The sequence below is a fragment of the Rhinopithecus roxellana genome, chromosome 4 (assembly GCF_007565055.1).
Source record: "Rhinopithecus roxellana isolate Shanxi Qingling chromosome 4, ASM756505v1, whole genome shotgun sequence".
In the NCBI taxonomy this organism is placed as follows: Eukaryota; Metazoa; Chordata; class Mammalia; order Primates; family Cercopithecidae; genus Rhinopithecus; species Rhinopithecus roxellana.
This window is the reverse complement of record NC_044552.1, coordinates 9,724,381-9,751,170: the sequence shown is the minus strand read 5'-3', so window position 1 is coordinate 9,751,170 and position 26,790 is coordinate 9,724,381. Positions and strand designations below refer to the sequence as shown.

Here is a 26,790-nt window from a genome sequence, read left to right as displayed (position 1 = left end):
CGTTACTAGATATAAAAGGGGACAATTTATCATGATAAAGTGGTCAATCCATCTGGGAGATATAACCATCATAAACATATATGCATGTAATAACAGAGCACCAAAATATTTAGAACCAAAACTGACTGAAATGAAAAGAGGAATGAATAGACAATGCACCAATAAGAGTTGGAAACTTCAGTATTCCACATTCAACAATTGATAGAACAACTAAGCAGATCAACAAGGAAACAGAAGACCTGAACAACACTGTAAGCCGAGTGAGCTATAAACATAATAAACTAGACCTAGAAGACATTTGTAAGATATTTCATCCAACAACAGCAGAATATGCATTGTTCTTAAGCACACATATAACATTTTCTAGAAGAGTCTGTTAGGCAATAAATCAAATCTCAATAAATTTTTAAAAACAGAAATAATACAAGGCATGTTCTCTGACCACGATGGAATTATATGACATTAATAACAGAAAAAAATGGGAAACTCACAAATATGGGAAAATTAAACAATACACTCCTAAATGACCAATGGATCAAAAAAGAAATTAAAAGGAAAATAAGAAAAAATTTCAAGTGAATGAAAATGAAAATAGAACATACCAAAACATATGAGATACAGCAAAACAGTGCTTGGAGGAAAATTGGCAACTGCAAATGAAAGGAGGAAAGATTTCAAGTCAATAACCTAAACTTATATCTTAACATAGACATTTGAAAAAGAAGAAGAAAAAAACTAAACTTAAAGCAAGCAGAAGCAAAAATGAAACAAAATATGAAGATTAGAGCAGAAATTAATCAAATATAGAATAGAAAAATAATAGAGAAAATCAATGAAATCAAAAGTTGGTAGCTTTTAAAAAACAAAATTGATAAATATTTAGCTAAATTTATCAATAAAAATGAGAGAAAACTCAGATTACTAAGATCAGAAATGAAAAAGACATCACTACTGACCTTATAGAAGTGAAAAAGATTATAAAATAATACTATGAATAATGATACACTAAATTAGATAACTTTGATTAAATGGACAAATTCCTATAAAGGTACAAACCACCAAAATTGACAAAGGAGGAAATACACAATCTGAATAGATCTATAACAAGTATAGAGATTGAATTAAAGTTATGCATCACTTAACCATGGGGATATGTTCTGAGAAATGTGTTAGGCAGTTTTGTTGTTGTTGTGCAAGCATAATAGAGTGCACTTACACAAACCTAGATGGTATAGCTAACTACAAACCTGTATAGCCTCAGTGTGATTGCTCCTAGGTTTAGATTGTTCCTAGGCTGCAAACCTGTCCAGCATACTATTGTACTGAATATTGTAGGCAATTGTAACATAGTGGTAAGTATTTGTATGTGTAAACACATCTAAACATATTAAAGTACTATAAAATACGGCATTATAATCTTATGAGACCACTATCATGTGGGCCATCATTAACAAAAATATTATTATGTTGTGCATGACTGTAGTAATTTTAAAAGCTACCCAAGAAGAAAAGCCCAGGTCCAGATGGATTCATCACTGAATTCTACCATTTAATGAAGAATTAATGCCAGTTCTTCACACACTCTTCCAAAATATAAAAGAAAAGACTTCCAAGCTCATTCTATGAGACCAGTATTACCAATTCTAAAACTGAAAAAGCTATCAGAAAACAAGAAAACTAAAGGCCAATATCTCCTGTGAATATGGACACAAAATCTCCAGCAAAACATTGGCAGACCAAATACAGCAACATATAAAAAGAATCATGCACCATAATCAAGTAAGTGGAATTTGTCCTAAGAATGCAAGATTTTTTTAACATCTGAAAATCAATTAATATAACATACCCTATCAATGGAAAAAAATACATGATCATCTCAATAAATACACAAAAAGCATTAGACAAAATCTAACGGCCTTTTATGATTAAAAACACTTCACAAACTACAAAGAGAAGAAACCTTCTTCAACTTGATAAAAGGCGTCCATGAAAAACTTGGAGTTAACATTATACTTAATGATGAAAGAATGGATGCTTTTCCCCTAAAGATAAGGAAAAAGACATGGATGTCAAGTCTAACTCTTCTATTCAACATTATACTAGCGGTCAAGCCAGGGCAATTATGCAAGAAAAATAAATAAAAAGCATTCAGATTGGAAAGGAAGAAGTGAAATTATCTCTATTCACAGATGATATAATCTTATATATAGAAAATTCTACAGAATCATACTGAAAATTATTAAAACTAATAAATGAGTTTGGCAAGGTTGCAGGATACAACATCAACATACAAAAATAAATTGCATTTCAATATGATTGCAATGAACAAACCATAAATGAAATTAAGAAAACAACTCTTGTTGGACGTAGTGGCTCATGCCTGTAATCCCAGTACTTTGGGAGGTGGAGGCAGGTGGATCACCTGAAGTCAGGGGTTTGAGACCAACCTGGCCAACATAGTGAAACCCTGTGTCTATTCAAAATACAAAAGGTAGCCGGACATGGTGGCAAACACCTGTATTCCCAGCTACTGGGGTGGCTGAGGTGGGAGAATTGTTTGAACCCAGGAGGTGGAGGTTGCAGTAAGCTGAGATCACACCACTGCACTCCTGCGTGGTTGACAGAGCGAGACACCATCTCAAAAAAAGGAAAGGAAAAGAAAAAAGGAAAAGGAAAAGGAAAAAGGAAAAAGGAAAGGAAAGGAAAGGAAAGGAAAGGAAAGGAAAGGAAAGGAAAGGAAAGGAAAGGAAAGGAAAGGGGAAAGGAAAGAGGAGAGGAAAGAGGAAAGGAAAAAGGAAGGAAAGAAAAAAGGAAAGGAAAGGAAAAGAAGGAAGGAAGGAGAAGGAAGGAAGGAAGAAGAAGGAGGAAAGAAAAAGAAAGAAAGAAAGAAAGAAAGAAAGAAAGAAAGAAAGAAAGAAAGAAAGAAAGAAAGAAAGAAAGAGAAAGAAAGAAAGAGAGAGAAAGAAAGAAAGAAAACATGTCTTGTTTTAAGAACATCAAAAATATATATATTTAAGAATAAATTTAATAAAAGAAATGCAAAACTTACGCTTTGAAAGGCCAGGGTTGGCCGGGCGCGGTGGCTCACGCCTGTAATCCCAGCACTTTGGGAGGCCGAGGCGAGCGGATCACAAGGTCAGGAGATCCAGACCATCCTGGCTAATACGGTGGTAATCCCGTCTCTACTAAAAATACAAAAAAATTACCCGGGCGAGGTGGCGGGCATCTGTCGTCCCAGCTACTCGGGAGGCTGACGCAGGAGAATGGCGTGAACCCGGGAGGCGGAGCTTGCAGTGAGCCGAGATGGCGCCCCTGCACTCCAGCCTGGGCGACAGAGCAAGACTCTGTCTCAAAAAAGAAAGAAAAAACAGAAAAAATGAAAGGCCAGGGTTGTTATGGGTGCTAGAACTTCCCTAAGCTTCCTTTTTGCAGGCCAGGACAAGTCTGTGCAATCACTAATACATCTTGCTGCATCTGGATGAATACCTTGGGCCGAGGAGAAAAGCCACCGTGGAAACTAAAGGAGATACTACCTGGCTGTAAGATAGATCTGGATGATTCACTGAATTTGTTCAGCTTATGGAATCTGGAACTCTTTAAGTCATGGTGAGGTTAATACTGCAGGATGGCCTTGTCCTGCTGCTTGAACTCCTGTTGATAATAGTTTTAATTAAATACTGTAAGAGATAAATTGAATGGATTTGGCCCCAGCCTCTATTCGTCAGATGAACCAGAGCAGCAGATGGAGTGGCATACTCATACCTAAATTTGCCAGAAGCTGGGGTGTAGAAACAAGGGGTGGAGATTTTTTAAAAATCCTCCACAGGTCTCTCATGTTTCTGCACCTGTCTTTGTTCCAGGATGTCTGTATAGCAAACAGCTTTGGAAGATAGTGTCTCCTTTTGGAGTATGGGGCTTATGGTCCAGTATAATAAGGATAATTTCTCCCTCCAGGATAAAGAGCAGGGGTATTTACTGCTTGTTATAAAAGATCTCGGATTTCTAAGTTCAGGGTTCTTCTACAATGCAACTTTCATGATGTGCAGGGTCACCTGGCCCTCTTCATGCTGCACTGTGAGAGTTACGGTTCAGGGAACCAAGGCAAATTCTGGCTACTGTCATTGCTGTGACTAATAAAATCCTTTGTTTCTGACCCAAGAATCTCATATCTTCTACCAACATCTATGAAGCTGTGCTAGGTTCACCTGTTTACAGTTAGCACTTTGCTTACAGGTCCTTTACTGTTCTTGACTGTGCCTATGACTTACTGATCTTTGTATACTTCATTCCATCGGTACTAAATGAATATATAAATGAATTTTTATTTGAGCCATGTAAAAACACCCCAAAACATACAGCCGGTCCACAGGTCAACTTCATGCCTCTTATGAGATATACAGTATCAGGGTATAAAATACATGACTGAGTATAATTCATAGGTGAACAAAAGATCGTTTCCAGGCTATTTACATAAATAAGTCCACAACATAGCAGTTCTATTCATTTCAGCTATCATGAAAATTTCCCCAGTCCCCACAGCCAAACTGATTGTGACTTGATCTGTACATATCTCTTATGCTGCTGAAAATTAATCCATTAATGTCCAGCACAGTTCATCTGCACATCAAAAATTCTCATTCTCATTTTTCCTCTCCCTCTTCCTCTCTCCCCCTGCTGCTGCCTCCACCCCCGCACACACACACACACACACACACATACACACACCCCTTAGCAATGAAAAATTTTTCTTTGTATTCTTAAGATTCTCAGCACACTAAGAAAAAACAGCAACAAAGATGTTTGGGTCCTGAGTTAAAGATTTATCAGAATAGCTCTGACAACAACTTAATTGAATATATATACACAAAACAAGTCACATTAAGAGTAAAACAAGATCTCTTTATCCCATATAAATATCTGCTGCCATGCTATTTACAGTAGCAAAGACTTGGAACCAACCCAGTGTCCATCAATGATAGACTGGATTAAGAAAATGTGGCACATATACACCATGGAATACTATGCAACCATAAAAAAGGATGAGTTCATGTCCTTTGTAGGGACATGCATGAGGCTGGAAACCACCATTCTCAGCAAACTGCTGCAAGGACAGAAAACCAAACACCGCATGTTCTCACTCACAGATGGGAAATTGAACAATGAGAACAATGAGACACAGGGTGGGGAACATCACACACCGGGCCTGTTGTGGGGTTGGGGGAGCAGGGAGGGATAGCCTTAGGAGATATACCTAATGTAAATGACGAGTTAACAGGTGCAGCACACCAACATGGCACATGTGTACATATGTAACAACCTGCACGTTGTGCACATGTACCCTAGAACTTAAAGTATAATAAAAAAGAGTAATAATATAAATAAATAAATAAATAAATATCTGCCTCCTAAGATAAAATGCTCATTGACTTCAACACCTTATAGAAGAATGAGAAAGGGAACATGTTCTCTATTTTTAAGAAGACTTTTTAAAGCTGTCATTTAATTAGCTGGGCGTGGTGGCAGTTGCCTGTAGTCTCAGCTAATCAGGAAGCTGAGGCAGGATAATTGCTTGAACCTGGGAAGTGGAGGTTACAGCAAGCCGAGATTGCACCACTGCACTCCAGCCTGGGCAACAGAGCAAGACTGTCTCAAAAAAAAAAAAAAAAAAAAAAAAAAAAGCTTTCATTTAAAAAGCAATTATCAGTGGACCAAAATAGATTTATAAAGATGATTCATCTCAGTTAAGCTTCAGTCAGATAAGCATCCTCAAGTCCCAGACCTGTGTGCTATGATTCAGTGTGAAATGGCTTGAGATAGACAGGGCTAGGCTGGGGCTACAGTCAATAGGGAGCTATCTCATGGAGACTCGGGCAGGAAGCCATGACTATGGTTAATTCAATGGTGGGTTCCTTTTACATGTAAGCAAAACCAGAGAGTTCTTCCTTCCTTTTAAAATTTGTCATTGAGAACTTCCATTTGTAATTATTCTTTTACATTTAACACCTGAGTACATACGGGATTTGCAAAAGTACATTAGGCTCAGCAGCATTTGGGGTACCGTGCAACTAGACCACACAACTAGCTCTTACGCTAGATTCCATTTGTTCAGAATGAAGTAAAATAGGACCAAGATCCTCCCTCTCCCTTGCTCACTGACAACCCTCCTGGGCTTGGGGTGAGAGAAGAGACATCGCCACAGTCAAATCACATCACTCTCAGGGAAGCAGCCCGCGTTCCTTCAGACATTCATGAATGGGCCTTTTCTCCCTTTCCCTTTCCTTTTGTCCCCAGACTTTCTGTGTCAAGAACCTGAGAGCTGTTCAGAAGAGAAGAAAGGACAGACAGGTGCTCTTGCATTTCTTCCCAGAGGTGCTGAAATTAACCGCTTATCTGTCCTGGGCAAGCATCCTGAGGTTTCCTTAATTAACATTTGTCAGACTCTTTCAAAGGAAAGGTGCCAGGTGATGATTACGGTAGCTTATCTCACCCTCTTTTGTTGGTAAATCAGCTTAGAATTTTCTCATGAAACTTGGGGTATGAAGCAACTCTCCTTAAAAGGAACTATTCCCCTCTCTAATGATTTCCAATTCTAGGGTCTAAAGGAAGGAGATACAATGAAAAGTTTGAGGCAAAGTGTACTCACTATTCAAACTTAATTATAATGACATCATTTTCATACTTCAAAATCAAATTCCCAAATTAGGCCCTGTAAATCCTTCCCACGTTTTCACCATTACTTTGTTTCTATTTGGACTATTCCCATTTCCATGAGCAATACTGGCTCAGAAATAAAACATACACTATAATTTGGCTTTTTGGTTCCACCTTTCGGACAGGTGTGTGAGCATCGTGTTCTTACTGTTAACTTACAATTGAGGTTACTTCTCTCACACTTGTTGATTTTACTAATGTGTGTGAGGGTGCCTGTGAAATCAGCATTCCAGCACCAACCATTCATTGCCAGCAAACTAATCATCAAATCAAGTCAGTGAATCACTGAGCCCGAGAGCCCGCCTCATTCTTTTGCAATAAGGATCACACCTCATTTCCTTCTGGAGCTTGATTACAACAAGCAAGGATTCAAAAAGGGCTGAGGCCTAAAGATCACCCTAACCGACTTGGAGAGCTCAACATTGTGAAGCTCAGCTACCAATCAATATATTGCTGTTAACTCAAAGACTGGAAAAGGTGATGGAAGCTTTAAGGTTCCCCAGACTTGCAGAAATCTGTACAAACCAGGCTAAAGAGCTAAGAAAAGAAAACGCTTTTTTAGTCCTCTGACCTCTGCTTGGAAGTTTTCAAGTCCTGTAGTTAAGACCAAAGAACAAGTCTTGGGCCCGTCTAACCCTGACCAAAATTGATTTTCTGTCCAGTAACTGCCTGAGTTCTAGGTTAGTTCATACCCTATCTGACAAAGAGCCTTCGCTAAATACGCTACAATAGCCCATAGGGATCTGTTTTAAAGTTTCCCCAAGAGTGACTTTTTCTTCCCCTCCTATCTTCCCTAGAGTTTTCTTTTGTTTGAAACCGCAACCTCAGTTTTTTAAAATTCCATGAATGAAAAACCATGAATATTTTACAAAACATTCAGGTTATGGAAGTGGTCACATTTGTTGATTTCTTAAATAAAGCTGAAGTTCTCTCTCCGTTGCTATATGGTAAGCCCTAGGGCTCCATTCAGATAAGTGTGCTGCGTTTCACTGCCAAAAAAAACATCCGTTTTCTTCCACAGTCACCATAAACCAACAACCCTAGAAAAACCTGCTTTGTGGTCCTGAAGGAGCTATTATTGTTCAGAATATTTTACATGTAAGTGAAACCTGAGAGTTCTTCTTCCTTCCTTTTATAATTTGTCACTGGGAACTTCCATTTTTATTTATTCTTTCACAGCACCTGAATACTTATGGGATCTGCAAAAGTACATATTGAAATATGCAAATAGTACATAGCATGTGAGTGTCAGATTCATGGAAATTAAATCAAATACAGGGGAGAAAAAAGAAACAGTGCATTAAAGCTAACTTTATGGCCCTAAGCTATAGATAAATTGTGGTCTGTGGTAGTTAAACAACAGCTGTTCGAATTTAAAATAAAATTATGATAAGGATCCCCAGAAGAAAACACTTCTTGAGATAACAGCATTTACCTCAATGCATCTGTTAGCAAATAGCACGGACAAGAGCGTTGATGTGAAGGTTTACTCCCATTTCTTTCCCTATGGTCGTCTTGTCATTCCCACTTCTCGTAGACAGTGACTCTTACTGAGTGAAGTTTATGCTTCGGTTCCCAGCAGAACCTTTTCTTCCACGTCCGGGCAGGTGAATTTCTGCTCCAGCTGGCTGTGGACCATCATGACGAGGGAATGTGATCAAGAAGAAAAACTCATAGATATCATGAAGAAAAGAAAACAGAAGGTGGGTACCACTTTAGTTGGAGTTCATTTATTCATACTGGGTCTTCCTTATTCTCTTAGTGAATAGCAGTTCTTTAAGAGCTTCGCACCCAATAAAATGTAAACTTTTATGTATTATTTTCTTCATTTATTGTTCAAGAGCTTTATTGCAGACATGTAGGAAACCACCCAGGTGGAATTTCTAAGAGCAATGACTGCTGCTTCCCTCAACACCTCAAACCTATGTGTGCTCATTTCAAGCCTGTCTGCTTATTTTCTCTCTCTCTCTCCTGACTCGCTCCATCTCTTGCTCTCTCTAGAACCTGATCTCTGTCCCCTCCCATCACTGTCGTCACCATCACATCCACCAAAATGCACATTTGTAGCAAATAGACTCTATTCCTAAAAATAAATCTCTCAACCTATTTTTTTGGTAAATAAAACAATTTGTCCAAGCCAAGAGAATGCATACAATTTTTAAACAATTTTTGCTTTATCTGAAACATGATATTCATTCATATAGTTAAGGATGTTTAAGGAAATAATTTGGAACTGAAAACTTTCCCACAAAGCTGTATGTATATATAGAGATAAAATCTACATGTAGAAGCAGCCTCTTTGCATGGCCCAGTGCCAAGAAAAATCGTAATGGAGGATTTTCAAATACAAATTAAATTTTGAAGCACTCTGCTTTTTTTTTTACTTTTGTTTTTATTTAGGAGTCTCACCCTGTAACCCAGGCTGGAGTGCAGTGGCATGATCTTGACTCACTGCAACCTCCGCCTCCTGGGTCAATCAATTCTCCTGCCTCAGCCTCCCGAGTAGCCATGATTACAGGTACCTGCCACCATGCCTGGCTAATTTTTGTATCTTTAGTAGAGATGGGGTTTTGTCATGTTGGCTAGGCTGGTCTCAAACTCTGACCTCAGGTGATCCGCCCGCCTTGGCCTCCTAAAGTGCTGGTATTACAGGCATGAGCCACCACACCCAGCCTGCATTTTTTAAAATGAGCTAAAAACAGGAGTTAATAAGGAACTGTTGTTATTAAAATATAAGTGAACTTTTAAAATAAAATTGACATTGTAAAATTTGTCAGTGAACTGGAATATTATAGTTTGGGTTGTTTATGACTTTAACATTTTCAATAATATAAAAATTATTTGTTAATAATTTTATAACTTGCTTGCTTTTTCAGATACCAATATACTTTTTTGTGAGCCAAGGCAAAGTCCGTCTGACAACAGCAGATTGGATAATAACTGAAATGTAGTCTGTAAGGAAGCTTAATAATAAGATACACATCTCTTTATATTTCACTAAATGGCTAAAGAAAGAATGTGGAAAACTTACACTTATACAAAAACCAGCAGACTGACATCTATAGCAGCTTTATCCATAACTGTCAACATTTGGAAGCAACCAAGATGTTCTCCAGCAAGCGAATTGATAAACAAACTGTGGCACATCCAGACAAGGGAATATTATTCAGCACTGAAAACAAAGGAGCTATCAAGACAGGAAAAAACAAGGAGGAAATTCACATGCATATTGTAAGTAGAAGAAGCCAACCTGGAAAAGCTGCATACCGTATGATTCCAACTCTGACATTCTGGAAAAGGTAAAACCCTGGAGGCAGTAAAGAGATCAGTGGTTGCCAGAAGTTAGGAGGAAAGGAGGGATGAATAGGCAGGGCACAGAGGATTTTTAGGGCAGTGAAACTACTCTGTGTGGTCCTGTAATGGTGGTTTAATGTCATCACACATTTGGTCACACCCATAGAATGTACACCACCAAGAGTGAACTCTAATGTAAACTGTGGACTCTGGGTGATAATGATGTGTCAGTGTGGGTTCAATTGTAACAAATGTGCCACTCTGGTGGGGGATGATGATAATGGGGAGCTGTGTGCATGGGGTGGGCAGGGGGCATGCACAAAATCTCTGTACCTTCCTCTCAACTTTGCAGTAAACTTAAAAGCTCTTAAAAAGTAAGTTTTTTTTGACGAGAAAGAAACAATGCAAACTAAATATACTGCTGGATCTAATATGAGAAAATAAGAACTGCTATTAATTTACATATATTAACTAATTAATTGTTAACCTTTTTAAAATATCATTGTGAACTGTAATGTATTTTATATTCAAATGAATCCTCAGCCTTATTCATTGTAAGTATTAGTTAAACAAATGAGTAAATAAAAATTGACATCATAGAAAATCAAGTGAGTCTGGTCATAGCCAGATAACAAAGTGTTTAACCCACAAAAGAAATGCAATTGTTCTTTAAAACAATAAGAGGATTAATACAAAATTATTAAAGTTTATATTAAAGACATAAATGTAATCTTTACAAATAATTTTCTTATGGATAAATTATGCTTACTGTAGTTATTAGCCGGAACTTACAATCATCTACATATTAAGACAACCAAGACAACAATGAGTTTGTTTTAAAGCACCTGCCAACTTATATACCAGAAAATAAAAGTTTTCCAAGTGAAAAAAACAGCTTTGCTCAGAATTTAAATCACTCTACAGGATAGCCTACTTAACAGCACTAGGGAAACAAAAGTTCTATGCATCAAAAGATGAATGAAAAGAGAAACAATAAACCAGGATGAAGATACATACAAACCCAATGGTTTCATATCTAGAATATATAAAGAACTCCCACAAATCAATAAGAAAAAGAGAAGCAGCCCAATAGAAAAATGGCAAAGTATGTGAACTCAGAATCGATGAAAGAGAAAATTCAAATACTCCAAAACATTTTAAAATATGTTCAACCTCTGGCTGGGCACAGTGGTTCACACCTATAATCCCAGCAATTTGGGAGGCTAAGGCAGGTGGATCTCTTGAGGACAGCCCGGACAACATGGCAAAACCCCATCTCTGCTAAAAACACAAAAATTAGCCGGGTGTGGTGGCATAGGCCTGTAATCCCAGCTACTCCGGAGGCTGAGGCACAAGAATCACTTGAGCATGGGAGGCCAAGTTTGCAGTGATCTGAGATCACACCACTGCACTCCAGCCTGGGCAACAGAGCAAGGCTCTGTCTCAAAAAACAAAAACAAAAACAAAAAAACTTAACCTGAAAATACAGAGATGCAAATAAAAACCATGAGATTTCATACCCATCAACATTCATTAAAGTTTTCCAATTCTGACAACACATTATTTTGGCAAGTATATGAAGTAACACAGCTGATGGAAGTATAAACTGGTACAATCAATTTGGAGAAAATTTGGGAGTATATACATAAGTATCATATTTGAAACTACTCACAACCTATGCCTCAGCAACTCCAAACCTGAAGAAACTCCTGTCCACATGCTCAAGAAGATCTCTTTAAGAATGTTCACAGCATTATTTATTTCTAAATAATATAAAACTGAAAATATGTTACACATGCTCCATCAAGGATAAAATGTGTAAACAAACTGTGATGTATTCATAAATAAAAATAATTAAAACATGCAAACTAGATGTCTATATCTATCTATATTTTTTCAGCATGAATAAATCCCCAGAACATAGCACTAAAAGCAAAAAGCAAGTTGGAAAGACAAATACAGTTCAATAATATTTTCATGAAGTTTTAAATATATGCAAAAGAGCACCATGAATTGCTTATTAATGCAAACATAGAGTATAAATATATAATGATATGTATGGGAATGATAGACATTAAATTCAGGAAACTAGTGATCTCAGCTTGGGAGGGAACGGAACAGGGTAAGAGTGTGGGGGCTTTAACTGCACCTATAATGTTTTTTGTTTTGTTTTTTTAAGCTGGGTGGCCAGTACTTTGGTGTTCACTGTATTATTCTTAATTTTTTTTAATACTTCATAACTTAAAAATAAAAATGGCATCTGCCTCACAACCCCTAACAAGGACTTTCCCAGCTTCCCATTAACATAAAGATGGGAAAACAAATTAAAAGACCGTATTTGAAATAGTGTTTGTATTAGTTTACTAGGGTTGTCATAACAAAATACCGTAGATCAGGTGGCTTAAACAACGTAAGTTTATTTTCTCGCAAATCTAGAGGCTGAAAGTTGGAGATCAAGGTGCTGGCAGGGTTGGCTTCCTGTAAGGCCTCTCCCGTTGGTTTATAGACGGCCATCTTCTCACTGTATCCACACAAAGTTTTTCCTCTGTGCGCATCTGTGCCTTAATCTCCTCTTCTTATTAGAACACCAGTCGGATTGGATTAAGACCCACCCGTATGACCTAACTGAACCTTAATTACCTCTTAAAAGTCCCATCTATCTCCAAATACAAACAGTCCCCAATTTACAATAGTTCAAAAACTTAAAATTTTACTATGGTGCAAAAGCAATACCAGTTCAGTAGAAACCATACTTCGGGTACCCATACAACCGAAAAAAGTGAAAAGTTTTTCACTTTTAGTACAGTATTCAATAAACTACTTGAGACAGTCAACACTTTATTATAAAATAGACTTTGGACTGACTGCATGTTTTTGTCCAACTGTAGACCACCGTAAGTATTCTGAGCAAGTTTAAAGTAAGCTAGGCTAAGTTACGATGTTCAGTAAGTTAGGTGCATTAGGAGTATTAAATGCATTTTTGACTTAATGACGTTTTCAACTTATGATGGGATTGTTAGGACATAACCCTATCATAAGTTGAGGAGCATCCGCACAGTCACACTCTGACGTTCTGGGAGTTAGGACTTCAACACATGAATTTTGGGGGGACACAATTCGGCCCATAACAATATTGAAATCTAAATTCAATGGACAATAGATTCCTAAAAGCTGGAATAAAATGCCTCATTATAAGAATAGTGGAATCCTTTTGAGAATAAACAATCAATAACTTGCCTATGTTTCGTATCAGGTGTAGCACTGCCCCACCCACCCCCGCAAAGGTAGTCGGGAGCTAAATCACTTCTCCTTTATCTAATCTTACTTGAGAACCAAGATCCAGCCATAGTATGAATTGAGAATGCCAAACATTTTCTAATTTTCTTTTGTTGTCTGAAATAGGTAATAATCTGTCTCTGAGATTTCAAGATGATGATCTTTTCCCCTAATTGTGCAATATTTTTCTTATAAGCCTCCTGCTGGTATTTTTCTGGGCTTTTTTCATTGTCATAAAAAGACGAATCTTTTCAGTAGGAAATAGAATCTTATTCTCCCCTCCATCCCCCATCTCCTCCCGCTCGCCCCTGCCACCCTGGCCTCCACCGAAGTACAGTCCATTCTGAGACTATGAGCACATGAAAAACTCCATTTCCCAGAATGCACTGTACTTTGCAAAGACTACACCTCCCAGGATGCAATGCACCTCAGCAGGTCTTCTCAAATGCCTGCACCAGTTTGTTGTGTTTTGTTTTATTTTTCAGTTACATTTTCTAAATGGATGTAAGGCAGAACCATCTTCTGCAATGGAATAAAAGTAAGCTTGTCTTCGGATTTATTGCCTTCAGCCCTAAATGCCAGAACACAGTGGAACATTGTTTACAGAATTTTGAGACAGAAAAAAATAAACAAAACCCTTGAATTTATACCCAGCCAAGTGTTATTTGATGGGAGGAAAGCAACAGAAAGAACCTTCTATCATAGAGAAGTTTATTGGTCTTTACTAATTAAACAAAAGCATAACTTGGCTTTTTCAATATACATTTCAAAGACGCCAGAAAAATCATTACCCAAGAATGTTGTTTTCAAATCGATTGGACAGCGAGGAACAGAGCTTTTCTCTACAGTCCCTTGCCCAAATGTTCCTTTTCTGCTTCTGATGCTGTTAATTTTCCAGCATCAGAAATGCTTCTTGGGCCACATCCTTAATTTACTGTTCTAAATACTTGACTTCTTTGAGGAACACTTAAAACAAGAAATAATGCTGTTCTGTGCCAACATTTACTAACAATGGCCAGACTTTTCACAGGGCTGATACAAAAAGTGCTCTTTTTGCCCTCCACAATAGAGAACTGCTGAAACCAACATAAAGGCCATTTTCATTGCCAAGTTTCTTGGTTTTTGATTTTTTTTCTGCATCTTTGAAATGTACATTGAGAAATCTAAGTGTGGTTTTAAATAATTAGCAAAGATCAATAAAGTGCCCTATGATATATTTCACTTGACACAAATCCCCACCTCTTCTCTTCTTCCAAGACTGGAGAATATTTCTATCTAAATATGTTTTTAAAACATTATATGCAATGATATTTGTCAGATTTATGTTGCAAAGAACAAAATCCACTCTAGCTAGTTTAGCTGAAGCTAGTTTATTACAAGTTTGAAATGAGTTATTGGATTGTTAGGCAGGCTGAGGAAAGAGCCTCTAGGTTAGATTTCAAGAATGGCTCCCAAAGTCACGAAATTCAGTCACCCATGGAGCTTCTTTTGTCATTTGGAAGCTGCTTGCCAAATAGGAAAGCCGCCACCTCCTGAACCTTACCAACATCACCCCAATCAAGAAGGCTGCTATAATCTGTACCAGAAAAACAGGTCCCCTCTCTACACTCCACAGTTCAACAACTGTTGAGACGTTCACAGGTGTCATAGCAGAAAAACCAAGTTTCTACCTGTTTCTGCTTACTAAGAAAATCAAGCAGCTACAGTCTCTGCCTCCCTTCCACCTTCCAAATCATTCATGAGTGCATCTAATTCATCTGCTTTTTGGAACCTAAATTATACTCAGAACCTCAGACAAAAGGAATTCTGGGAAATGTACAGGAATGCATACCAGACAAATGTTGGGAAAGACATGGAACACCAGTCCATCATCTTCACACCACTACCAACCTAATCATATTCTTAAATGTATAGGAAAAGAGACAAAAGACACGCCATAATCCTCATGGTCCATTAGAAGCATCTGGGGAGCTTGTTGTAACTGAGGATAAGAGTTACAATAATAATATTAATCATCATCATCACTAACGTTTGATTTCACACTATGTGTCAACCAATATTCTATGTGCTGTATGAGCATTATGCCATTTAATCCTTATAACAGCCCTGAGGTGTGTACTCTTTTTATCCTTAATTTACACCTGAGAGAACTGCAGCATAAAGAGGTGAATTAATTTGCTCAAGGCTACATACTGTTAAGTGATGGAATCAAGATTCTAACCCAGACAGTCTGACCCCAGAGACTGCCCCTCTGCTGGATTTAATGCAGTCAGTCTGAGGTGGGGTCCAGGAGACTGCTTTTTAATAAGCTCTCCAGGGCGACTCTCATGGACATCCAAGTTTATCTCCAATATCTTCCAATTTTAGGCAATCATCGTGTATTAGTTTTAGAATCATGAAAATGCTCTAAAAAGTGACAACATATATCATTCTGCATATGCCATGTGATCATTGCCACACAAGTAACAGACACACTGAAAAAGGGCTGGAAATAAATATACCAAAGGGCTGGCAGAGTTTCTCTTTGTATAGTGGGACTGAGAGTGATATTTTGCTGTCTTCTACTGTTTGTATTTTTCAAATGTTTACGATAAGCATGACTTTTATTCTACGTCTGCATGTGCTCAAGTTTCATCTATTAGTTTCCAAGTGGTTGATGTTGGCACCCAAGCCTTAAAGGTGTCATCTTTTTACTTTTATTTCTCTTTTGTTTCCTTTTCCGCCACGATGCAATTTTATCATATAAAATTAAAAACCAGAATGCTAACTGACAATTTCCAAGTCCACTGACCAGGCTAAGACAAGAAAAACACAATTAACCAGATAAATTCAAGCATTTTGTTTTTGTGTTTTACATGAGAGACTATGAAAGTGATTTGAGGTGCCAGTTCTGAACGTGTACATCAATACCTGTTGATCACACTTGATTTTTCTGCATTCCCTCTTTTTCCTGTCTACCTCCACTCCTTCTTGTCTGTAAGTCTAAAAGGGACCTGGCCGTGCTATGAGCTCGGCAGCCTTCTCAGAAGCACAGACGCCAGAGACTGACAGCTCCCACCGTCCACTGGGCTAGTCTGGCTCCTGCACACTCATGAGCTGACCACACACTTGGTAACCGTCGCTTTGACGAGCCAAGCTCAACAACCCTGATCCATCATCCAGGCAAACATTAATATTTTACCTCAGTTATCAAGTGTGCCAGTTCAAACTTTTATCTAAAACATTCTTTATCATCTTTTCATTAAGTTCTCAAGAGCTAATGGTTTCTGAGTTCCCCGGGTAAGGATGATGTTCTGAATAATGAAAGCTCATTATTTCTCCACAGAATGCTTGTTAATTCAAATGATGATATTAAAACTATAGTAGCCTTTAGCGCTGGGGTGATTTCTAGCATACTTTATCATGTATCAATATATACTCTGTTTGTCAAAACTGCCCAGGGCTGGGGCTGACATTCTCTCTGGAGGAGTCTAGTGCTTCAAAAGGCACTGAATACACCAAGGTGACAACTGGCAGGGTTTGCGCCTCTAGGAAATGGAGAGATGAAACTTGAAGTGCCACTGTCTCTCTTGATTTCCTTATTAGTATTCATAAAGAAACAGTGCCCTCCTCTTCCTATTCCTCATGGGTCTCCCTTTCCACTGGAATAAAAGAAAATCAATATTTTGAGAAAGAAGCACACACGGGGAGGTTCTACACATGAAATGTTATTTATTTCCATTTAACTGATCCCAGAAAAATCTGCACAGACAAAAAGACTGGTTTAGTTATTGCTTAGACACACACATGTGTACACACAGACTGCACTCAACTCAATGCTCCAGATGGTTGACGATACTCTTGGGGGAAAAGTGTGGGTTCTCACAGTTATTTTTAACAAGGCATTATTATTTGGTTCACTGAGTTTGGGGTGTCTTTCAAAACTTCCTAACCGTACCTCATCCAAGTTTTTATGACCAAGGAGATTCTTACAGTTGTCACATTGCTATAAATTTCTTGAATAAGTCCCCACTTCTCGACTTTCAATAGCAAGATACTTCAAATATTTCAAATGTTGCCAACCTCACCTCATACTCCTCAATTCTTCCTTACCTTTGGATAAAAGGTCTTTAATGACTGAGATGCTTACTGCAAAGAGGTTCCTTCCCACTGGAAGAGTAAGCCCAGCCTATCTTCTAGGTGAACTGTACAGCTTCCAGTTAGGGGATCTCCCATTTCCTTTCTCTCCACTCACTGTTTGCCTTTCTGTTATTGAAAAGTGTTGCAGAAAAATATAAATTGCTTCCTTCTGGAAGCGTTTCAAATTCCTCTCTGTGTCCTGCATTTTTGACGCACCTGAAATTTTAGTATCCCAGCAGGTCTCCAAGGAGAGGGCACTGTTCCCCAAACTAGGTGTTTTACCTTTTTGAAATTGTGCAAACCTGAATAATCGTATCCACCCCTCCCTCTAGAATCTGGGAGGAATTGTCATTTTGAAAACCAAGCCATTCTCTGAGTTGCTTGGAGCTGTAAGGTCAACACACAGGAGCATTCATGCACGCTACAACATGCATTTCTGTACCATTGTCTCTTAATTATCTCTCTTGTGGAAGACTAGCTGGCCTCCTGCCCACAGGCTCCATCATACCACGATGGTGAACTCTCTGCATTATAGTTGCACTTTTTAGAACAGTAACGATCCAAAAGAAAAGGATCTACCAGCATTACTTTAATTATATTAATTATACCACTCAATAGTTTCTGCATTTTACATTAATCATGCTAGGCAATAGAATGATGCTTATTTAAATGAAATAAAAGTCACTCTGTTCATCCAACAAATGAATGAAAAGGAGCATCTCAGCTAATTTATTATAGAGAAGCAAATGCATTCCCAGAATATTTCGGTCGTAGGGTCAACTTAAGAAAAATGTGGTTTAAGAAAAGTATGTAGGGCATTTCCCATTGCATACATGGTTTTAAATATTCTGACCCAGTATCAGACTATGTGCCAAAACATCTTCAGGGTAAACAAACATCCCAATCTTTGGTTCAGAAAATATGGTTACCATCTATGCAGGGAACTGGTTGAAACTCCTCCCAAAGTTTAAATGGTACTTCAGTCCTAATATGGATAACAAAGAAGTAGACTTGGAAGAAACTGATTAATACATCATTCCATTTGGTCTAGCAGCCTACTAAGCATCATTTTCCATAAAAGACCCCAGAAGCAAATGCTGTATTAATTTGCTCACTATTTCAGACCATATACCCACTCAATCTTTTAAAGCTCAGATTTTATCAGGAATGGGTAGCTTTAGGACAAATTAAACATGAAACATTTGAGAAATTGACTTGTTGGCATCTAAGATTAGCAAATTAATTTTCAAGAGCAAATGGTACTTACTGCAACTGAACAAAAAATGTGGGGGAACATGGGTAGAAAGCTAAAGTAAGGAAATATTCTTGGTAGATTCCATTTTCAATCCTTTTCACATAAGCATTTTATTCAAAATGTATTTGTAAAGGACAAAGTCAAATGTAAACGTCTGCATGATAAATCCATGAACATCAAAAATGAAAACACAGGCAAAATTATTTTGACTGCCTGCTCAAAAAAGTGAATACAATTGAATGTGAAAATATGTTTTTTCAGAGGTTGGGTTTTGTTTTTATTTTAATGAATACATACGAAATTCTTTTGATGAATCACAAGTTGAATTCTACATGTCATTCTTCACTATTCAGAATACATGCTACTAACCATCACAAAAAAATCTACTCTGCTGTAAGGATAGCCATTTAAAGCTCAATAGGCTTTCCAGCTCAGCTGAAAATCTTTGCGGATCTGTAGTCAACAAAAATATATTGCTCCATAATCTGCAGGTTATTTTTTTTTTAATAGTTCTTCATTCTTTTCACACTTTTTATCTGCGCAGGTTGCTATCTTTAGCTTAAAGCAGGGATGAACAAAGTCTCTAAAGGGTCAGAGAGTAAATATTTTAAGATTGGATTTGCAAACCATGCAGTTACTGTAGCAGCTACTCAACTCTGCCATTGTAGTGTGACAGTAGTCATAGACAATATGTAAATGACTGCACATGGCCATGTTGCAATAAAACTTTACTTGAGAAACAGGCAACAGGTCATATTTGATCCACAGACCATAGTTTGCTGGCTTCTATAAAGGAAAACATGTCTTAAAATCATTTGCTTTACACATAGACTAATATATTTATTTAAAACTACTCTCTATAAAACCACTAAGAACAGAATTATATGGCTTAATCATTTATGATTAAGTCACTTACAGTTAGCTTCACATCAAATCTGTTTTTTCTAGCATATAAATTACTTGTTGGACAAATGATTTTATCTATAAAATGCTACATAAATTAACCCAATATCTGGCGGTCAACTGAACTCTTGACCTTGTTAAAAGTCAATCTTAATCTTAACATTAAAAAATTAAAGCATATAAGGAAGGAAAAATATGAATAAAGAAAAACTGTTTAAATCAACCATTCATGCTAGTTATTGTAATAATATAAGGACGATCTTCTAGACCACAACTGGACCCTTATATAATGAAAATGATGTATTGAATGATCTGCCTGTGAACTGTAAGTATTAGAACAACTAAGAAGTTCTGAAGCTTTCTTCTAGGATGGCACATGCTCCATGGAAGGGCTGTTTCAGTCTTCCACATGAAGTAGGTTAGTCCTATCATAAACTGTAAAAGAAACTGAAGAACAAAGGGCATGATTCATCCAAAAATGGATGCACTAATGAAACATCAACTAACTCAGAAATTTTATGTTTCAGGGCTTCAGAGTTTATGTAAACTGGGGCTCTTTACTTTGGGTCTACGACTGGACTTCAGTTGTGTTCCAAAAGTTGCGTAAAATTATGGGGAAAATTCGAATGTTCAAGTGTTTAACTTTTGTCTTTCGTGAAAGTCTATTAGATCCATCAAGTAACTCCTACACAGGTCATTATCCCTCATAGCAATTTGAATAGTCTAAGTTGTAAATTATTGCCTGTAAGTACTTATTTGAGATTTCAGAGATAGATTGGGAAAAGCTTGGAATTGCAAAATCAGAGTTTCAGAAGGGTTCTGAAAAGTTTTCTGGCCCAACCATCATCTTGTCCTTAAATTATTTCTATACCCCCCTCAAGCAATCATGTAGCTTAGTTTAAATGTTTCTGTTGACAGGGATCTCACCTCCTTACAAAACAGCCCTTTCCACCTTTTGGTAATTCTGATTATTAGAAGGTTCTTTTTCATATTGAGTGAAACTTACCTATCCTATAGTTTTTACCCATTAGTTACCCATCTACCCATTAGTTTACCCATTCGTTCTAAGTTCTGGTGCCTACAGAACAGGTCTATTTCCTCTTTTACATGACAGCTTTTGACTATTTCAGGTGTCAGCAAACTTCTTCTGTGAATGGTCAGAGTAAATATTTTGGAGTTTTCAGCCATATGGTGTCTATTGCAACCACTCAAATCTGCTGTTGTAACACAAAAGCCAGTCATTGACAATAGGTAAATGAATGAGATGACTGGGTTCCCAATTAAACTTTGCTTATATAGACATTGAAATTTGAATTTTATGTATGATTTACTTCCAACTATTTAAAAAAGGAAAAATCATTTTTAGCTCACAGGCCATACAGAAAGAGGAAGTGGACCAGATTCAGCACCTGGGCTATTGTTTGCCAACCCCTGAGATCTTCCCTTCTTCAGTCTAAACATTCCTGGTACCTTTAGCCATTTATTTTAAGACATGGTAATACTTCTTCATTATTCCAGCCAAAAATTGCTTTTTTTCTTTCTTTCTTTCTTTTTTTGAGACAGAGTCTTGCTGTGTTGCCCAGGCTGGAGTGCAGTGGTGTGATCTTGGCTCATTGCAACCTCCATCTCCCAGGTTCAAGCAATTTCTCCTGCCTCACCCTCCCAAGTAGCTGGGACTACAGGTGTGCAGCACCACACCCAGCTAATTTTTTGTATTTTTAGTAGAGACGGTGTTTCATCATGTTGGCCAGGCTGGTCTTGAACTCCTGACCTCAAGTGATCCACCTGTCTAAGCCTCCCAAAGTGCTGGGATTACTGGCATGAGCCACCACACATGGCCATTTGTCTGTTTTTAGTCTTTTTCTTTGTGTGTGGATTACTCACATGTATTGAATTATTTGACTGAAAGTATTCTAATCTGTTTAAAATGTATTACATCTTTTAACTCTCATACCAATCCTTACAAGGAGGGTATTACTAATTTATTTATTACTTTGTTCTAGAAGTTAATATTATCCCTGTTTTATACATGGGGCAACAGAAGGTTAATAGAAGGCAAGTGACTTGCCCCAAATATGTGGTTAGAAAGTAGCAAGAAGAAGGATTTGAAGACAATCTCCTAATTCCTAGTCCAAGCTGCTTTCTACCATACCTTGTCCCCCTGTATCTGGAGGTCATACAATCCTGCACAAGGGAATGAGCTTGTTCTGACATGATTCATACTTGGTGAACCCATAAGGCTTCTGAAAATCATGACTTTTTTCCTATACTTTTGAACCATCTTTTCAGTAGAGAGATCTAACATCTTTTGTTCGTTGCAGAATTATCTCCTGGCCTCTTTTGAAGGCATTCAGAATCTTGAGGAAAGTGAAATCTGAGCACAGTCAGGATTTAGAGAGAAAACTGACATTGGAGGAAGATGAAGTAGGATTTTAAAAACTCAGCATGTCTGGCCAGGCATGGTGGCTCAAGCCAGTAATCCCAGCACTTTGGGAGGCCGAGGTGGGCGGATCACCTCAGGTCAGAACTTCGAGACCAGTCTGGTCAACATGGCGAAACCCCGTCTCTACTGAAACTACAAAAATTAGCCAGGCGTGGTGGCGGGCACCAGTAATCCTAGCTACTTGGGAGGCTGAGGCAGGAGAATCACTTGAACCTGGGAGGCGGAGGTTGCAGTGAGCTAAGATCACACCATTGCACTCCAGCCTGGGCGATAGAACAAGACTCCGTCTCAAAAAAAAAAAAAAAAGAAGAAGAAGAAAGGAAAAGAAAAGAAAAAGGAAAACAAAAACAAAAACAAAAGAAAAACAGAAAAGAAAAGGTTTGCACAATTGCACCACTGAAGGAATATAGAGTATATCTTCCAAAGCAACCACTGCATAGGATACAATATCATTTGGATGTGTAAGTTTTGGGGAACTTGCATAAAAATTACTCAGGCTACACTATAGTCTTTGAAATGTCTTGTTAAGAGATAGTCCTATTCTCCCCGCCTTCTTTTTTTTTTTTTTTTTTTTTTTTTGTCGTTGTTGTTAAGTTCAATTTAACCAAAATTGTTAAGTTGTACTAGTGTCTAGTGTCTTAATGACAGCATAAAAGTGTTAAAACATTATACTGGCCCTTTTCAGTTTTAATATATTTTTAAGACTGCTGACATTTCCTTTCAGGAGTTAAAATACCACCTTTCAATGTGGGTTTCAAGCATGAGTCAAAAATACTCTTAGGTTTAGTAGAGCCTGCCAATAACTCTACTTTCCCTAGACCATCCAGATAACAGGACAAAGATGCTTCATGACTTGGGGATGAGTGGTATTCGAATTCCAACCACAAAAGGCTCTCTCTAAGGAGACCTACTCAAGAAGCATTAGTGCACTTCACTGGCTTGGTTTGTGTAAATGCTCATCATATTTAGAGTATACACCAGAATGTGGTATCAGACTGGCTCTGTTTCATAAACACCCAAGTCTGACCTCTCAAACCCTGACAAATAGCACCTGACCCCTGGCTATCATGACTTTATTTATAATGGCAGAGCCCAGTCAATGTGTTTGTAAGAAAGTTAAAGGAAAAAAAAGTTTTGATGGTCTTAATTGTTATTTAAATAACTCAATATATTCTGTTTACAAGGTTTTATCAAAACATTAAACATTGCAAATTTTTTTTTCCGACTTTTAAGTTCAGGGGTGTATGTGCAGAATGTGCAGATTTGTTACATAAGTAAACGTGTGCCATGGTGGTTTACTGCCCAGCTCATCCCACCACCTAGGTATTCAGCCCAGCATCCATTAACTATTCTTCCTGATGCTCTCCCTCCCCCTATCTGCTCACTCCAACAGGCCCCAGTGTGTGTTGTTCCCAGCAATGTGCCCATGAGTTCTCATCATTCAGCTCCCACTTATAAGTGAGAACATGTAGTGCTTGGTTTTCTGTTCCTGCATTAGTTTGCTGAAGATAATGGCTTCCAACACCATCTGGGTCCCTGCATAGGACATGATCTCATTCCTTTTTATGGCAGCATAGTATTCCATGGTGTACATGTACCACATTTTCTTTATCTAGTCTATCATTGATGGGCATTTAGGTTGATGCTATATCTTTGCTATTGTGAATAGTGTTGCAAAAACATTGCAAATTTAATTAATTCATTTATTTATTTATTTATTTTTGAGATGCAGTCTCGCTCTGTTGCCCAGGCTGGAGTGTGGTGGTGCAATCTCAGCTCACTCCAACTTCCACCTCCTGGATCCTGGATTCAAGTGATTCTCCTGCCTCAGCCTCCCAAGCAGCTGAGATTACAGGCACACGCCACCATGCCCAGCTAATTTTTGTATTTTTAGTAGAGATGTGGTTTCACCATGATAGCCAGGCTGGTATTGAACTCCTGACTTCAAGTGATCTGTCTGTCTCAGCCTCCCAAAGTGCTGGGATTACAAGCATGAGCCACCGCGCCCAGACACATCGTAGGTTTTAAATGCTAAAATAAGGGCCTCAATACTTTCAATCTCTTATGATGACACTGTTTTTATCAAAGGAGTTTGTGCCCTTTCCATTATCATACATGTTACATACTACTGAATCATAATTAAGGCTTTACATACCTTGTTATTTGTTAGTGGTCTCTGTCAGCTAGAGGGCTAGAGCCCCACAAGGGCAGGGATTTCTGTCTTTTTGTTCAGTTACATATAACAAGCACCTGGAACAATGCCTGGCACATACTAGGCACTTAACATTTATTTAATGGATGGATGGATGGATGATTGGATGGAGCCATATTCCCTACTAGATTACTAGATTGTAAACATCCCAAATAAACATTCTAAGAAAAGTAATACATGTACTTTGTTAAATACAATTCAAACAACCTATAAGAAGAGTATAAGACTCATTAGGGAAATCTGAACAGTGAATAATTGATGCTATTCATAAAATATTGCTTGTTTGTTTAGGTGTGGAATGTATTGCAGTTATGGTTTACATACTGAACTACTTGAAGACACAATGATGGCTGGCGTTTGTTTCAAAACAATCTCGAGGCAGGGGAAGGGCAGTGAGGGAGATATGGATGAAACATAATCTGCTGTGAGTTGCTTATTGTTTTGGGGTAGTGAGTGCATGGGAGTTTATTACACTGTTGTCTCTACTTTTGCTTAATATACTTCAAAATACTTAATTGTATTTTTTTCATAATAAAAACTGAAATATTCAAGCGTTACAGAATGGCATAGAGTCAAAAGCAAGACTGTCCCATCTCTGAACTCTTACCCCTACATCGTCTCATTTCCAGCTCATTCGTTAAAAAAAAAAATCTTAACTACAAGCACCTAAAATATACCAAGCTCTATTGTAGTCACTGGAGCTATAGTTGTAAGCAAGTGCTCACATGACATTGTAGAAACAGATAATAAATAAACTGATAAATATATAAGACAATTTCAGAGAGTGATAAGTGCTCTAAGAAAACAAACCAGTTCTCCCCAAAGCAACCAGTGTTTCCAGGTAGTCTAGGCATTTAGCCACATATGCGTGCGTGTGCAATGCATGTGTGTGCGTGCGTGTGCACATGCGTGTGTGCGTGCATGTGCAATGCGTTTGCGTGTGCACGTGTGTGAGTGTGTAATGCATATGCGTGCGTGCATGTGCACATGTACGTGCTCATGCATGTATCACATACCCTTTTATTGCTCAGATGGGAGCATCCATGCTGTTCTATACTTTGCTCTTTGCCTTGAATAATACATCCTACAGATAAGTCTATACCCAGACTGTGACCTTTCAAGAGCAAGGGCCACATGAACTCACTTCACATCCCCAGTGCCTGTCAGACCCACAGCAGAAGCCTGATAAATTTAATGCCTGATTGAAAGTCTTTCCAATCAAAAATTGGTTAAACAACAAATACTCTTGCCTTCTCACCCTCTCTGTACCTTGCCTCTCCTACTCCAAAGGTGGGATCCAAGGGAGGTTTGCAGAGTTGTGTGGTGCCTGGCATATGGAGAGCTTTCAATCAATGTTTGCTAGAGGAATTCAGAGTGGGATGAGAATTACAGCAAGGCAAAGACTGTCAGACAAACTTCTCCTTAATGAGAGCTGGGCATCTGGTGTGCTGCGCCAGGAAGAAAATGTGTGCCGGGTCCCCAGTGTGGACAGGTGTTCTCTGGCATTTGGAAGCAAAGCTAAAGCACAGTTTATGGTGCATGCCACATGGTCTAAGTTGGTTTTGGTTTTTTGCTTTTTGATTTTGTTTGTTTCCTTCACCTGCTCTAGCTGCTACAGCCTTTGATAATGCTGTATGCTTGCCCTAAGAAACATCTTTAATTCTCAGTAGATCTCAGAGAGCTGAACGTGGAATCACTGGGCAATCACTTACCTCATGGTTTATTTCCTGAAGAGCTTGACTCTTATAAGATCCAGGATGTCATGTTAATTTTTAAAAATGTATTCTTAGTAGTCATAATGATTCTGTTGTTGTTTTTCTGGAAAACATTAATAGCAAAAAGGCCACATGAGTTAAGTGGTCACCCAGACCATTTGTACCCCAAACCTTGCTTAATCTTGAATGGCCTGAGAAAGGTTAGAGGTATTTGACTATGTTCTTAAAAATAAAATACCTGAGTTATTGATAAATACACAAAAATTGGAGTGAAGGGGAAGAACAACCAACTGTAAATTGGAACTTATTTACATATTTCCTAGCATTACTCATTTTGGGATAATGCCTATTTGTGTAAAGAGAGCTGAAGAACCTAAGGATATTCTTCCTGCTACTACATCCAGGTCAATGTGTGATACTCCCTTTGCTAATCATATTTATTTAAAAGATTGGCAGATTATTCCAACAAATTGATCTAAAGACCCCTTTTTCACAGCCCAAGATACTTGTGAAACTCTCCTTTTAAAATATCACTAAAAGATCTCATTTGACATAACATTAGTGTTAGGTTGAGTGGGAGCTCAGCCCTATCCATGATGGTTGTGTGTGCTAGGTGAGTTATATCAGTTTGTGTGAAGAGAGGGAAGTGAATATGAGCACACAGAACATAGCAACAGAGGCTGGAGAATGCCTGCAAGTTTGAAATAGGAAAGGAAGATATCAAAGACATTTTCCATCAAGTTAACCATCAAAATCATCATAGAAACAAGGACTGGCCAAAATGCTTGAGGTCTGCACATGTAAACACATGTCTTAGTCAGCTGGGGCTGCTATAGCAAAATACCACAGGCTGGGTGGCTTA

At 38.0% G+C, this 26,790-nt stretch overlaps 1 protein-coding gene across 1 annotated transcript in view; it reads right to left on the bottom strand.

Moving 5' to 3' along the window:
• Window positions 1-26,790, bottom strand: part of OFCC1 (orofacial cleft 1 candidate 1) — a 449,171-nt gene that overhangs the window by 366,789 nt on the left and 55,592 nt on the right. The window contains exon 2 of the mRNA XM_030929143.1: window positions 25,926-26,031. Coding sequence (XP_030785003.1) covers window positions 25,926-25,930 — 5 coding nt within the window. The 5' untranslated portion in view covers window positions 25,931-26,031. The remainder of the gene's footprint in view (window positions 1-25,925; window positions 26,032-26,790) is intronic.